The following is a 16,958-nucleotide window of genomic DNA, read 5'->3' on the forward strand; positions in this document are numbered from 1 at the left end:
TTAGCTCTTTGTTCCAGGTGTGTTTGTCAAGTTCCAGAGTTTAGAATAAGATCCAAATCCACTGTTCTTTGTAATGCACCCATAAAGAATTTTAGGCTAAATAAAAGTAATGCTGGTCACCTTCATGCTATTTTCTAATATAAGCACAGAGATCAAGTAGATGGCAAAAAGCAGAAGCCCTAGCAACAAATCTCTGTGCTTCCATGAACATGAATATGACAAATTGTTTTCAAACTTCAGTGATACACACTTGTTTTCAAACTTCTGTGATAAATGTATGGGTTTATTAGAAGTTTCCACTTTGGAAACTCTAATGTGTCAGAACAAAAATAAAATGTAGTTTGGTTTGGAGGGATTTTAATTTTTTTTTTCTTTTATAGTCAGACAATGTATGTTATTTATCTATCTCACAGAGGCTAACCATTATGCAGTTTCAGCAAGGTGTAACTGAGCAGTGACTCTCAAGTCATGGAAAGCCAAAAAGGTCTCAAAAAATCAATACTGACGAACCCCAAATTATTGGAACATCTCCACCTAGCCTGCATCACTTGGGAAATGTTAAGCAGGATCGAAATGTGTGAATTGTCATGAGCCATGTAAATTCATCTTTTAAGGGGAATTCCTAAGTCTCCTTTTAATTTACGAACTACTGCTTCTCACAAAACACAGGACACATGGCTTTCTACCTTCTCCTCACATAAAATCCTATGAAGCTTTTTGCCAGGCTAACAAGCATTAGTAAAAATGTTAATGTTAGTTTTCTGTTGTAGGTATCTATCTCTTGGGATATAGAGTAGCATGATTTAAAGCTTTACCACCTTGAAGTTCTTCAAGTTCCTGCACACACTGTAATTTTAATAGACTGTGCACATTCATTCTGCACTCAAATATTTTCTGTTTTTTATTTTTATTTTTGTACTTTGTTCTATTAAAAAATGACACACAAGAAACTGTCCTTAGGATTAAGATATGACTACTTTGTTATATAACTTTCACCCTTTAAGGAATGACTTCCTTGAAAAACAGTGCAAGCTGGAAATTGGCACATGAAGCTCTACTTTGGGAAAGGCTGGGGTGCAGAATGGTTTTACAAAAAGCTTTAGGTAAATCAGTCTTGTCATTTTTTTATTATTTTTACAGAAGAGCACAATACCCATTTAGTACCATTTCTAGTTCTCTTAATATTTGCTGAGTCTTAAATAGAAACACATTATTTTTTCTGAGTTGTTTTCACAGCCTTTTCTTGTCAGTTTAAATGATTGTTTCATCTTAAAGTTTACCAAGTCTCAGATCCTACTTAGTACTTGTTTTGCTTCTCTCAAAGTGTGTGTAGTGATGAATGTTTTAAGTTAATTTAGTGCTGTGAAAGGTGCCAAACTGTCAGACATGGAAACTAAAATAGCCTATTTGTGCTGAGAATGTTTATTCTATTTCATTGTTAAAATTGCACTTGGAGGCTTCTCCAGCTTTGTGCAGCCATGAAGACCTACAATGTTGGCAGACAAGGGAACTGGTGGAAGGGATGAGGCTGTAAATGGAAGTGTGCTGGCAGATCTATGCAATGGAAAAGATGACCTGGCACACAGTACTGTATTTTAAGTACTTCTAGGATACTCATCCCCTATTCAATTTTTTTCTGAAGGCAAGAGAAATCATATTGGGATAAAACAGTTTTTGACAGAGACTCATGGCCAATATACAGCAAAAAGACCATCAATGTAATTTCCCATGATTAAGCACAGTGGGAGCTACTGATGAGACAACTGTCCCCAGTTGCTCCTCTGCAAAACTAGTTTTTCAACTTATTTATCCTTAGACACAAAGGCAAAATAGTAAGATATGCATATTCTCTAGTTATAGACAGCAATTTCAGTTTGTTCCTTACCAGCCTAGTAAAAGTACGTCCTTCTTTCTACTATCTCCTTCTTCCTTTTTTTTTTTTTTTTAATTTTGATTTGGTTTTGGTTTAGTTTGCTTTGTTTAGGTTAGGTTAGGAAGGAATTAACCTATGTCCTCTATATGTGTATGTCCAAACTGACTTGCAACTGACAGATTTGCATAGATACATTTTAAACAAAGGCTGAACATATTTTTTGGGCTGCTGAATTGGGCTTTTCTTCCATTTTTCACTGTATCTAGTTACTGTTTTGCACTACAAACAGTACAGTGCAGAAAGAGTGGACTCTTTCATTCCTGGGGCACGTACCTACATTCTCAGCAGCAACTACTAGAATATGTGTCCCAGAGAATATGTCCCAATGTGCCCTAGGACCACTGTTTGTTATTTTTCATTACGTTTATATTCTCTTACCAGAAGTATTTTGTTGGCAACAAATTGATAAAAAATTCAAATTCTTTTGAGGGTGGCCTTTTTTCCCTTTCTTTTTTTTTTTTTCCTTCAGATTTTAAAACTGCTACAGTCTGTTCAATGTCACTGTGTTAACACAGGAATAGGGCTATAACATTCTTGCATGTGAAGCTGTACATCAGGCACATTTTAACAGATTTATGTCATCAACCCACACACAGCATTAATCATTCTTCAAGGTCATTTTTAGCTATCAAAGTAAGTGCCTTAGTAAAATTGCCAAAACAGCTTTCAAGCCAGGCCAGTTGCAAGTTTTCAGGTGCTGGAAAGGAGAAAAAAAAAAAAATAAAAAAAAGCTGAGGAATTCACAAAACAAGTTTCTTGGCACAGTGTCCATAAAGGTCTGTGATGGGAGAGTAACCATTCATCAGCATACATGCAGACTGTCTCTGTTATGGAAACCAGGGCACATTCAAAGGAAAAATAAACAGATTTATCAGTCTGGCCACAATTTTATGAAGTACAACGTTGAAAGGTTTCCCCTGTCTGTTTCAGACACTGACAAGATAAACTAGACATGACTAAGACTGAATGTGTCACTTCTGTCAGGTGCTATGATAAGTATGAAAAGCCAGGTATGCTTCACATACGGTCTCCAAATAAATCTCAGACAAAGTTTATGTTCTTTCATTTTGTTTTCCATATTTCATCATCACTGAAGTCAAACAATCGATGACATAAGATTTGGGGATGTTTATTACTACACCAAATAGCTGAAGCCTGCAAGTATGGAAAAACACATCAAATTGTTGGTTTTATGGGAAATCATGTTGACATTCAGTAAAAAGTATTTCAGTTATAGTCATTTGGGAATTCCTCTGTTTTCTTTACAGATTGGAGAACTTGGTGACATGAAGACTCTGGTTTTCTGGGTCAGATACGATTTCTAGGTTGTGCAGTCACAAGAGGCAGCCTGGAAGAAGTTAAAATATACTTGCATTTTACCAGCATATGGGTAGCAAACATCTGCTGTGGAGAAAATTCGAGAGCTGATCAAAGTTCAATGTTTCTACTTTTAAGTTTAGGATTATTTTTCATATAAATGAAGCATGTATTATTTACATGTTGCTCAGGAACATGGAACAGAAATGAGTAAGGATGGCTGCAATGAAATCTTTTTTCTCCTACTTCCTCTTTTACATTTTGTTCCCCGAAGCCCTTTTGAGAGAGACAAAATGTCACACCAAAGAGAACTTTTGATATTGTAGTGGCCTCCTAAGCAACAGTTATGAGCAACACAGAGGTTGATGTAAGAAAGAGGCCAGCATACCATGATCCCCTCTCTGCTACAGCAGCTGGCATCCCACAAGCGTTGTTAATCTTCCTTCCTAATTTAACTCAGAACTAATGTAAATCACCATCATCCTGAGGAGCTCTGTAGGATTCACAACTTACTTTCCCCAGATTTCAAAAAAGACCCAAAATGAGAACAAAAAAAAAAAATAAATAAAGAGGGGGGGGAAGACAGAAAATAAAGAACAAACCTCAAAATATGTAAGCTGAGATGGAATTAAAAGAGAAAGCTGATACAAGAAAGATAATTCATCAAGACGTAAGGAAAAAAATATTGAGGGTTAGATACTTTAAAATGAGGGTTTTTTTCTAGGTTGAACTGTTTGTATTCATTTCATTTTCTTATCTCATGCTCCTCTGACATAATTCATGCAAGTGATCTTGAGCACTTCTCTCACTTTTCTAACACAACAGAGCTGGTGTCCTCACTTTGATGTGCTTGCTAACCTCCACAGCAGGACTTGCAGGGTCCTCAGCAAGCTTGCCAAGATGCTTGAACTCCCTTAGAAACAAGGCCATGAGCTGCACAGGAGCCTGCTATGAACTTTCAGGTTCACAGTCACCATTGCTGGCACCTGCCCTGTTTGAACTCTGCTGTCACTGAATATGGATTAATTTCATTGCTTAGTGCTTCCTTCATAGCAGCCACTGTTAAACAAATATTCAGAGCTCAGTAGGTTTTATTGCATGATGCACTAACAAGTGGCTTGATCCTGGAGAGTCAAAATAACACTCATCTTATGAATGAAAAATCAAGACCAAAAAGAGACAGAAGGAGCTCTGTTTCACTTAGAGCAATGATTGATATTCTATTTCAGGACAGATGCCTGGGGATGGGAAGGCTGTGCAAGATATGATGTTGAGAAGTCAGCCAGAGATTAAACAAAGAATCAGAAATTTATTCTGAGAGAAAGCTGAGCATCAGAAATATCTGTCAGGATAACCTGGGGACACAGGTAGGAAAAACAGGCATCTTTTTGGCTGCTGTCTACTCAAAGTCATTTAGAATAAGATTACATCATTTTGTGGGAAGAAAGTTCTCTTAACCAACATCCAACTTTCTCCAAGAGTAAGCATTTCAAAGTAACAGGCTATCCCTTACTGTGTAGGAATAAAGGGCATCATCTTACACCAGAATAGGGACGGTAGAGACTTTTTTTGTTATGAGCTTTTTAATGGCTTGACACTGCTGATTACATCTTCAGAAAGGGGGATGGAGATGTTTTCTACTACTCAGGAGAAAGGAAAGAGTTCATTTCATCCTCATTAAATTCTGACAGGGAACCATAACAGACTGAGCTTTTACTGTCTCCATCTGCCCACAATGATAATTACAACTCCATGTTACAGAGCTGTTGACTGCTGGTACTTTCTAATGACGATTATGACCCCTTTTCCCTATTTGCTGGATTCTTAGGTCCATTGTCTTGGTTTTGATCTCAAATTCTTCTATTTAGATTTTCATCTCAGCACCATTGTTACTCATGTATGATCAGTTAAAAGGATTGCAGAAGGTAAAAGACAGTTTTCTGATGTAAATACATTTGTTAATTATGAAAAAGAACAGGAAAAGTATAGAAAGCAAGAGATGGGTAGATCTATGCTGTAAATACAGAAAACTGGAAAGGTCTCTCTACAAAAAGCTTGTTACTTAGAACTAGAGAAAAAATTGGAGGATTTAGAAGAGACATTTTAACAGTTATGCATAAAGATTTTTTTTAAAAAAGCCCTCTTCAAGAGTGAAAAGCAGAACTGACTGAACATATTAAACCTATTTCCTAAGACTAAAATTCAGTACTGTTAAGGAGACAGTAATCAAGGTCTCAAGGAAAAGAGGCCACCTGATGTTGAAAGATAAAAAATGGGTAACAAAAAATGTACCTGCTGGGATTCTGGGGTCGATTTCAGTAGCCTTAGCACTCTACGGCAAAAAACTACTGACTTGATCAGGTCTAGGCTTTCAACCTTGCCTTTTAAAAGGGAGAAATAATTTTAAAGAAATAACAGAGGCATTGTGCCAACTGCACATTAAATACAGATGGGGATTTCCATTTAACTTCTGCTTCAGCTGCAGAAACCAGGCGTTTGTGATTAGAAAAGTAAAGGAGATCTGCGATTCTTTGAAGGCTGCAGGGAATAGGATTAATTTGCTGGGGTAATGTTGAGAAAAACAGAGTGACAGCAAGAGCACCTAGTGAATGGGACCTAAAGTGAGAACTGGAGATGGTGTCAACTCCTGATGCACAGATGAACCAATAAACAGAAACTGAGAAATAGTTCTAGAAGAAACTCATTATACTAATACAGCAATTTAATAACTAAGAGAAAAAAAATACACTATCACTGTCAAATCCTGTCAATGTGGGGCAAATTCCAAGGGTAGGTCTCCTTGCAACCAGGATGCTTGTATGTGTAGTACCCTGTGGCCGCCCTTGGCCTAGTCTAGGTAAAGACCTTCCTTAAAATTCCCAAAATTGTTAAAAATTAGGTTTGCTTCATCCAACACTCCACTCTTTCCTCAGGAGTCGCTGCAAATGACTGGAAAATGATGAAACACCATTTATGTTACTGAGAAATACATGTTCAGGGTGATATGAAGAAGGACGTGAAAGGGCCAATTCTCCTACAAATTCATGACAGTTCTAAGTGTTTTATTATTCTTATTCTTCTTATAATTATTATTCCAGAATTTTAACTAATCAGGAATACATGCAGTTCTTTGGTAGTGTACATTCCTCAAGCTGCAATCACTCTTTGAACTGAAATGGGGCTTACATGTACACCTCTAGCCCATGGATAAGAAAGCTCAGGTTCAGGCTGGATGGGGGCAGCAGCATGCCCCAACAGCTCCCTGATCCTCTACAGCAGGATCTATCTGGTTGAGCACATGGCAGAGCCCTTGGCAGAGCCATAAATTACCTACAGTGTGTGTGACTGTGAGTAGCTGTTTGACTTCTTGTTAAGCAACACTTACAATATCTGTAGGCACACAGTAAGCAGTTTGGAATTGCTGATTGTGCTCTGATTTACGAGGGGTGATGGAGAGGGATGGAGAGAAACGTGAATCTTGTTACTCTCATTGCAGTTTAGAAATGGGTAGCAAAACTTGACTCACAAGGAAACTATACCAGAATTTAGCTGTCACCCCACATTTGGGGTTTGCCCTTGTATGTTTTTTGAAAAGCAACTGATGCACTATTTCTCCCACTAGTTTCAGCTAGAAAGTACCGATAAAAAAAGGCTCTCTAGGTAGCATTTATTTACTACTCAGCCTAACCAAAATCAATATTGATAAGTGTAAGTTCAAAACACAATTCAGATTCATGAGATTTCCAGACCAAACAAGGTTAAATGTACTTGGAAGAAGTTCAGCTATAGATTTGCATTTTGGATAAGTGCCCCTTCATAACTTTCAAACTGTTGGATACTTGCTCATCACTTCTTTCTTAAATGATGTTTCCAGATCAACAAACATCCTTCCCTGTGATCAGTCACTTCCCAAGTCTTCCCTTTCAGAATGCAACCTATTTTCTGTCTCTTTCATGAAAACTAATACAGAGCTGGAGCACAGAGTGTTACTAATCTTCTAAGAACGCTATTCCTTTTACAGTACTGGCACAGTAGAAGACTTTCCTCTACTTTTGACCAGGGCCCCTGGAGACAGCTGACAGACCACTACCACAGTGCCAAAATGATGCTGTAGGACATTCAGTCTAGATTAGCATAAAATATTAACACCGTTTCTTCTGATACTGATCAGATTGATATGCTATGAAGACCAGACTGAGATCAAAGTTTTACTCTCCAGTAACCTAACCACACCCTCCTAACTGTCTTAGCTTCAGGCCCTTAGCAGAAGTCCTGCTACTCCCCATCTTGGCATTGCTGAATAGTACTATGAATCATACTACAAAAATTGCACAAAACACAAAGCTAAGAATTCACTATGATTGTCACTTGAACAATATTAACAAATGGTTTGTTAATTTATATTGAACCAGTTGGAGTACTACTCTCCTTACTATTTGTGTGCAAAGCTTTTCCAATTACAAAATTCTATTAATTCAAAGCGGGGAATAAAGAGTAATTTGGATTAAATTTTGTACCTGAACACAAGTGAATACTGCCAATTTGCTAGCACTAAAGACTTTTAACAGAAAAATATTTTTAAAATATTTTTTTCCAAAATATATCATGGGTAATTCAAGTTTAAGAACAGATGAAACAGCTCAGTAGTGAGACACTTTTTGTAAGACTAACAGAATGAAAGTCTTTAAGCACAGATGTTATCTGTCAAAAAGAATCTTCTGTTTTAATAAGCCCAGTTGCATGAACAGTGAAAGATTGGATGAAGACATTTTAACTGCACTTTGAGATGTATGAAAACTAGAAAATTAACTGAACTAACATGGTCACAGCAGCTAGTGTATACACAAAGGTTTTGATTCAGCTGAAATGCTGAAGAGATACAAATTTTCTTTGCCTCTTCCAGCCATATTTCTATTAGCTCACCAGCCCTCTCTGGTTTGGTGCGTATTTCAACCTGTTAAAATATCACTTAAATAAAATTAAAAAAAAAAAAACAGATATACATACTAGTTCATTTTCCATCTGAATACACAAGTTTGGGTTTTTTTTTACAGTCAACTTTAATACAGAAGTACGTTGCTATGTCACAAAGGAGGGAATGATATAAATCTGTGCAGGCTCTCACTTGACTTTATTAAAAAGACGCATTATGAATGTAGTTCAAGGGCAGAAGAGCAGCAGAGTCCTTTGTCACTTTTGACAAGGGACTTTGCAATTGCTCCAGTAGCATGGCACTAACAGAAAGTAATGCTCTGAAGCTAAAATGCTTACCAGAAACTTCCTCTCATCAAGAAGTTCCGAGAAGTCTTGAGTTCTTTAGACAGATGTAGGGAAAAAGCCTGACAGAAAAAGCAATACTCCACCCTGTGGCATTGCAGGAGAATAGGTAGAACTGCTCTGCAAACCACAGCTTTCCAAGTTCTATGTTGATTTGACATACAAAGCATACAGAGTGGATGAGAGTTTCCTTGGAATAATTTTCTGACACATTTTAAAAATTCATTTCACCAGAATATGAATTCAGGAGGAAAAACACCTTTGGTTCCTACCTAATATTGTAATTCAGTTACCTAGAACAGAATACTTACCTAATTGGAATGACTATTACATATTTAAAATATGCTATGTCACACTGTCAAAAACTAGTGAAGCATTGTGAACGGACTGAAAACGTTTAGCGGAGAGAAGACGGAAATGCTTTTAAAGAGAAGTCTCAAGTTTTACTCTTGGGGAAGATTTTGACATTTCATAAACTTCCTTAAACTGAAATGTTACCCTTTGTACTCTGGGTACAAAGTCTTTTATCTTTCTTTAATCCTTTTCTCCTAGACAGTTTTTCACAAATTCACTGAATTTTCTTAGACCATTGTCCAAAGTGTGCTCCAGTAAAGAAACAACCAAAGCCTAACCAGATATCAATGTAATAATACTAAAAAACCTCAAACAAAACTTGGACTATCAGAACTCTCTGTATTCAAGATTTCCTAACCACTAGAAATACCATTTACAGAATAGTTTTTGCTTAGAGACAAGAAAAAAATAACACCACCAAACTAAAAAATCTTCAGAAGATGAAAGTATGTTTTATAGAACTGGAAACATTCAATACAAAAATGCTGCCAGAAAGAATCATCAAGTTTTTACATAACCTTATGACAAGAAGCAGCAGTGTTTTGTAGCCACAGTCCCTCGCTGGTGATGTTAAAGCGCTTTGCTGCCTTACAACCTGAAAGTGTTTTAAGGCTGCAACTTGCCTCAAGCCCAGTGAGAGCCCTCATAGCAAGACATTTTCAGAGATATTCAGTCTATTTTTTTCACTCTACATCCACAGACTGGGACACTTCCAAGGAAAAAGAGGCAGATTGGATCAAGGCTCATGCTTTTAAAAAGTCAGCTAGCTCATTCAGGCCTTGAAAAAATCCTTTCCCTAGAGCTCATCCACTGTGCTGTTAGGGCTACATATTTTAAGCAGCAGAAAACTGCCAAGTCAAAAGCAAAGCACTTGTTTCTAAGAGAAGTAAGGAAAAGACAAAGAGCAAAAATAAATGCTGCAGATCACTGCAAGCTTCAGAATACAAAACAATTGCTTTAATGAGAGCTAAAAATACTTCCTTCTAAGAGACTTGCTCTTCTGCCAAAAGCATGTAATACACTGAGAAACATGTTTGCAGAATCAAAATATTTATAATACTATAAAGAAACAGTCCCTGCTTTAGCTGGAGAACTGCATTTTTCGTAATACAGACAAAAGATTATCAGCTACAGACAATTTTGGTTTTGTTGCCAATTTAATGTTAGAAATGGGGGGGAAAGAAAGCGTGTTTTCTCTAGATCACCTGATAGTTACCTTGGTGTAACTATCAGCAGTTAGAAGACAAAATAGAATTTTCCTTTCTAACCTCCTCTTGGCTATTCGACAGAAGTGAGTTGTAGCTAGAATATGCTCTGAAATAAAAAAAGGAACAAAAGGGCTGTGCAAACAAACATGAAGTCACCTGGCCTCACTGGAAACTTTGGAAACATTTGTTCTCTACACTCAAAAAAATCTCTCCTCAACTCAAAAGTAAATATAATTCTTCATTTGTAGTCCAGGGGAACAAAGAATACTAAGTAGTTACAACAATTAGCTTTTATTGAAAGTGTCACGTTCAGTTTCTTTCCTTTGTTAATTTAAAAGCATCAGAAAAATTTACTTTTTTAAGGGGGAAAAGAAAAAAAAACAAAGAGAAGTGATTGCAAGTCATGAATAGAGCGACAATTCACTTCTGAAAAATCCAAGTGTTCTAGACATATTTACCTTATGCTAAAATAAGTGTCTACAGCAACAGTGCAGCTGTGAGGCTGCCAATATTGGTTCCAACTGTGAAAAGCACTTTTTTTTTCTTTCTAATCACTCTTTTCTCTTCTCTCTTTCCCTTCTAAAGACACCAAAACCAGCAGAAAACAGTCAACTACTTTGCAGTTTTTGTCACACAAAAGAATCTACAACTCTAACTTGAAGCACAGTTCCTATTTGCATATTAGTCTAGCAAGAATTCAACATAACATGTTATAGTATCTGTAACACTGGAAAAAATGTTTTGCAATCATGAATCGACAGCTCCTGTATTTAATTTATTTTTAATTCCTCTCTTCTGTAGTAAGACAAGAAACAAAATTTTAAAAATGATACCAGAGGGTGCTGGCAAGACTTGTGTCTCAAAAACACCCACTGGCTTTAAGCAAGGCCCAAAATGGAGGCAAGTTACTTTTGGAAAAGTTGTTAATACCCTCAAAAATATAGGTTGCACAGTTTCTTAAATTACAGTAGGCAATTATTTTTCCTGTAAGTTTATGGTAAAGCAGCAAAAGCAAAAAGAGAGCAAAGCGCTAGAAGCATTTATACCATGTTACTCAATTCACTGGTTGCAACTCCAGTTCTTCCTCCCTGAATATCTTTTTTCTCTCCATGCTAATGAAACGCTGTAAGGCAGCAAGGCAAACTGTTGGTGCTACAAACTGGTGGGACTTGGCTCATGTTGCAGTCACCAACAGTGGGTCTGCTGAAGTGCGCTGCAATGATTATTAAGGACTAACACATGAAGTCATACATGTCCCAGTGTTCGGTTCACAGGCAACAGCAACTGCCTCCATCGTTCTCTTTCCACTGGCATCAACAAAAAACTATCTGTGTTTGCCATCTGATATAGCCTCTCTGATATATCCTCTGTATCTATCCACCTGACTTTATCCCTCTGCATCACTTCATTTAAAAGAATTAAAAAACAGAAGGGGGAGCTAATTTCTGACTGTAAATTATGTGCCAACATTCCTGTGTATTTAAATTTTAAGCAGTTAAGAGAGGGAATTCTTGTGTTACTTTCTTCAACACCTAACATACAAGGAAGCTGCCTTCAGTTGACCTTGTAGCATGCAAATAGCTACTTCCTAGGTTATGTCACAGTACAGGAAGAATGAGAAGCTGACACAGCATTCCTGAAATTGCATGTAGTGCAATTGTCATCATTGCCACCTGTAGAAAGACAACAGGGACAGTCCATGTTCATGTCAGGACTGTGCAGAAACTGTTTTCAAGGTCAAGTATGCTGAAGAGCAAACAGAAGAGCATACACTGAAGTTTCTGTTGCCCTTAAAGAGCTATTTAAGCCTACCTTGTAAGTCTTCAAAAACTCTTACATTTTGGGTTTTTTAATGGTGTTATAAAAAAAAGCCTATAGTGTACTGCCATGCCATCAAGCCTGGAAGACAGAAACTTAAGATTTCTCCTGGTAAGTCTGGGGCTCTAAAGATATGTAAAAGGCATTAATATAGCACAAAGTGAGCTCTAAAACAAATATTCTCACACTTTAGATTCAGATTATGTCTAAAGTGAAAGGATGTTATTAGGCACTGCACATAATTCTAGTAAAGCAAGCTAATAGCATCAGCATAGCCACCAGAGTAAACTGGTTTCTCATGCAACAGATGAACAGGCAGTTTTCACAAATATGCTGTTTACTTACAAGACTTACAAAGAGCTGGTTATGTCTTCCTGTAACAGGTAAATGAATACTGAAGTAATTATTGCCTTCTACCTCAGTTAAACACTTTGCCTAGACCATGTCACACTACAGTTCTTCCCAGAACTCCTCACAATATAGAAGAGCTGCAATCTACTTTTCACAGATTTAAAAAAAAAACAACCACCCTGTGAAGTCAGTGATGCATAAAAATGAACTTTATCTAAGTATTTATCTAAGTATGTCCCATTAACTGCATTAATATCCTAACCTGTAAGTGGTACTTCATTACTCCAGCTTACAGTAACCTTTTCCTGTCTTCCATGCTTGCTCTAAATCAACTGATTGTATTGTTTCTTCCTAGAGTACTGCAAAAGGAGCTTTAAAAGATCAGAGACATTCGAGTTTGCTTAACCTTTAAGTCATGTTGCAGAGTTTCATTCAAAGACGTTCATGGTCCCTTACAACAAAATAAAATAAAATAAATCTCTTCTCAGCCTCTGGGAATTCAAGTGTATTTCCCAGAACCACAAGATAAGTCTAACCTGCTTTTATAAAATCCAGACTCTAAGCAGCAGAGACGGCATTAAAGTAGGAAAGATCACAACTAGCTACTGATGAATGTGTGGAACCAAAAAGCAGATACAGACATGCTGCTTGTGTTCCTGCAATTACTTTCCAGCGTTGTTCCATGTCTTATTTTCCAGGGCATAAAAACAGGCAAACATTGCTTCTATCCCATTTCTTCTACCACTTCTTTAAAAGCTCCTGCCTTTAAGCCTCTGTGTGCACCTATGCACAACAAATATCATTCCACCTAGCAAAGCAGACTATTTAGTAAAAAAATATACATGTGCATTTTGAAAAGAGGATTTTATTGGAAGCTTTTTGAAAATGTCTTCAATCTTATCCAGGAAAGGCACTTCAGATTTTAGTCCCTCTTCTTTTTAGCTTTGGGCTCTTGTGACAGCTGAGATAATTCGCTTTCTTCAACTGCATCACAATGCTTTCTTTTCTTTTTCTTTGACATTTTATGGTCACTTTGGTAACCACTGGAGTCACTGGTAGGCAACACATGTTCCTGTTCTTCTTGCTTATGCTTTTTCTTTTTCTTCTTCTTCTTGTTTTTATCATCACATAATCCCGTAGCAGCATCAACATTTTGCTCCTCTGCATTTTCCCTCCCAGTGTCACCCATCTCACCTACAGGCTCCTCTGTGACATTATCATCCTCAGAGTTATTCCAACCATTTTCCTGGTGGTCAAGGTTTTGAATTTCACCTCCATTTGTGCTGCCAGTGATAGTCTCAGATTTTTTAGGCTTCATGCTGCAAACAAAATAGACAGAATAAACCAAGGTAGATACACCTAAGTGCACCTCACACTGAGGTTAGAAATGGAGAACATGACACTCTAGCAATAGAAAATCGCAGAGCCACTTTAATTGTGTTACTAGCTTTCTTCTTACCACAGAATCAACATTTTCTTTCAGTTCTTAGCCTAAACTTATTTAAAATGCTGTACAGACCATTCTGCTATTTCCTCTTTCCTTGTACTCCTTCATCTCTAATTCATAATTACGCATGGTGTTAAAAACAAAAAAAGATATTCGCAAACACACAGGCAACAGCCTGCTGAGTTGTGTGTCAGACACACTGCTGGTTTTCCCAAGCAACTACCTTGCTGCAGTCTACAGAGCTAAAACAAAAGTCAGAAAAGTAAAAAAAAAAAAGACCAAAACAACAAACAAAATAAAAAATCCCAGCAGGTACCTTGCAACTGAGAGCGCTGAAGAAAATGTCTAGGAAGACAAACATGGAAAGAATGCACGTAAAAACCATGGAGATGTCCCCAGAGGCACTGAGGAAAAAATCCTTGTTTCATTTTAAGTTCACTGAAACAATCCAGAGCATCCTTCCAGATAAGAAGAATTGAACAAAAAACTGTTATGATTCTGTCAGTAGCAACACAGTACCTTTAATTAAAAATGTAACCATGGTAGGAAAAAAACTGCTAAGCAAATGACCATTTAAAACCCCAAAAACCTGAATGAACTCTTTCAAAGGTATCATTATGAAGGTTTTCAGCAAGCTGCTCTAAAAATTTACAGAGGCATAAGTGAAAGCAGGAAGGTGATGCATTGCCTTCTTTCATCTTTGATATTCTTATGTTTCAGTAGGCATTTAAGTCACCCATCACTTGTGGTAATGTGATGTGTGTACATGCACTGGTGTGTGTGCAAACCCCAGTGTAAACACTGTGTTCAGGAACAGACGTGTTTTTCCTTGACAAGCTTGTGCACATTCATATAGACCACCATTGCTAACACATTATTTATGCAGTTAACAGTTCATAGGTCAGTACACTCAGATTTTTAAAGCTTAAAAGAAATTTACTTTAAGTTTTGTAGAGAAAACTTTCAAACGAGACCTTAATTCTAGAAAGCCTAGTTTAAGGTAACTAGGACAGGTTTTCTATAGACACAGGTTTGTGTAAAAATAGGAAAGCTTCAAGATTTGAGATGTTAATTCAAATCATTTAGCTTGTAAAAAACCCATTAAACATTTTAAAATATTCTCTAGTAGGGCACAATACCTGCTTTTAGTGAGTCCTCCTCGAATGAAGAACACTCCAGCTGCATCAGAATCCAAGTGCAAAACTCGAAATTTCAGTTCATCTCCTATTTTTAACCCCAGTTCTTGCCACTGTACAACTGACATTTGCTCAGGTTTAGGGATAGAAGCATTGAAGCATCCATGTATCAGGCAGCCAATGTGACTAGGGGCCACTTTATTGATTACACCCTAGAAAAAGAAGCTACAGTAAAGATCATCTCTTTAAATACACACAATGTATTTACTTCCCTATATGGATACTTTTGGACAAGAGTTTATGCACAAGTTATGAAGTCAGTTTATCTAGCAAATAAGCAAGCTCTTCTTGATTACTATCAAAGATCTTCCTACACACTCTCTATATACAATTCCTCCCAAAACAGAACCGAACCTGTTTGGTTCTTTCAAGACAAAGAAAGTCAAGGCACTGGATTTAGCCACAGTGAACACGTAACTCTCTCCTCACCCAGCTTTTGATTTAAAGCTATTTTAAGTCTGATTTACTTGCCTAAAATGTCAGCACTTCTTAGCAGCTACAGATACAGCTAACAGATAGAAAGCTTTTAAATACTCCTTTCAGTGGGCTTCTAACACATTTGAGTGTCAGACATTATTCATCTTTGTTTTCCTCAAAGATGAATGAAAAACACTGAGGGTTTTTACCTTCTCTTCCAAGCAAGAGGACACATTCCTTAGTCACATTTAGAAAGACATTAGCTATACTGCAAAAAGTATGGCACAACAACAAATATAAGCCAACTGTCTTATTTTTCCCATAACTACTGATGCAAGCACAAAGCTGTTCCATAAGCCACACATCTCCTTTTACTGAAAGGCAGGTTTCAACTTGATGCACTACTCTTGTACCTAAAGGAAATAAACTCATGAGAACATCCTAAACATTCCTGCTGCTATTAAATAAGAATAAACACATCTGTCTGAGAATTAACTGCTCTTTATAATGAAGCATCAATATGACATGCAAAAATACATGGTCTTTCTTGATGCATGGTCCTTATATGTTAATAACATATAAATTCCAAACATACAGATGTATAGCTGCAAACACAAAGTATGACTACCTGCTACAAACTGCTAATGAACTACTGTAAACTACTCAAGCACTTACAAAACATTAACACAAACTACAATATAACTCCACCTAAGCCCCAGATCTCTGTTGATGACGGAGAAGAGCCAAACTTCGTTTACTTAACCAAAAAAACTAAAAGCCCTGTGCAAAGTGAACGCATTAACATACCACCAATTTCTTCCCTTTCTTGGGGCTGAAGATGACAAAGTCCGCCTCAATGTTCAGGTGGATGAAGCCTTGGTCATCGTAAATGTCCCCGAGCTCACCCACCACTCTGATGTTGTCATAAGCCACTGGCACACCCTGAAGGCTGGAAAGAGAAGAGGGGAGGAGGGCACCGTTAACTGTTTGGACAAGGCCAGCCACTACAAGATGAGAGGCACTCTCTGGTGCCGCGACTGGCCCAGGCGGTGGCATGGGACCTTCAGACGTGCTGAGACCTCTACCCGGCCCCCGAATGCCCTAGCCGAGCCCCCTCCCCGGCCGCACCTCTCCGAGTAGCGCAGGAGCTCGTCGTCGAGCTGGGCGCGGATGCCGGTGCGCTTGCGGCCCAGGTAGCGCGGCGGCAGCGCGATGTGCCTGCGGTGCGGCGCCACCACGAGGCACGAGTAGCGGTGTCCCACCAGGCCGCGGGCCACGGCGAAGGAGGGGATCGAGGCGACGGGCAGCAACGGAGCGAGCGGCGGAAGCTCCCCGGCCACGGCCATGCTGCGGGCGTGCACCAGCAGGGCCGCACGGCCGTCAGCACAGGCAGCCTGCGCGGCGCGCGGCGATGGCGTCACGCAGCGCGCGCCGCGAGAGTGGAGCGCGGATTGGCAGGGTCCCGGCCGCGCGCAGTGATGCACTTCCGAGTGCTGGCGGCGGGGATGTCCTTTCGCCGCCGGCCGGGGGTTGGGGGTTCCACCGTCTTCCCCGGTCTTGGCAGGGACTCGCTGTAGTGGGTCTGGGGCAGGCAGAGACGTCTCCCCGGGCAGCTGCCTTGGTTGTTTCAGTATCTCAGC

The 16,958-nt window shown here is 38.5% G+C and overlaps 1 protein-coding gene across 1 annotated transcript; it reads right to left on the minus strand.

Moving 5' to 3' along the window:
* Nucleotides 1-13,180: 13,180 nt before the first annotated feature.
* POLR1F (RNA polymerase I subunit F) lies at nucleotides 13,181-16,664 on the minus strand. Its single transcript, XM_054385104.1, has 4 exons — nucleotides 16,447-16,664; nucleotides 16,126-16,267; nucleotides 14,845-15,053; nucleotides 13,181-13,577 (listed from the first exon to the last, which is right to left on the minus strand). The coding sequence occupies exons 1-4, from the start codon at nucleotides 16,662-16,664 to the stop codon at nucleotides 13,181-13,183; spliced, it is 966 nt and encodes a 321-aa protein (XP_054241079.1).
* Between the last annotated feature and the right edge of the window lie 294 nt (nucleotides 16,665-16,958).

Source organism: Indicator indicator, chromosome 11, assembly GCF_027791375.1.
Source record: "Indicator indicator isolate 239-I01 chromosome 11, UM_Iind_1.1, whole genome shotgun sequence".
NCBI lineage: Eukaryota > Metazoa > Chordata > Aves > Piciformes > Indicatoridae > Indicator > Indicator indicator.

Excerpts from the sequence above, each read along its gene's own strand:
- POLR1F (XM_054385104.1), bottom strand. The coding sequence starts at position 16,664 with ATGGCCGTGGCCGGGGAGCTTCCGCCGCTCGCTCCGTTGCTGCCCGTC. Across the intron at positions 15,054-16,125 it reads AGAAAGGGAAGAAATTGGTG|GGTGTAATCAATAAAGTGGC; the intron begins GTATGTTAATGC and ends TTCTTTTTCTAG. Across the intron at positions 13,578-14,844 it reads GGAGGACTCACTAAAAGCAG|CATGAAGCCTAAAAAATCTG; the intron begins GTATTGTGCCCT and ends TTTTGTTTGCAG.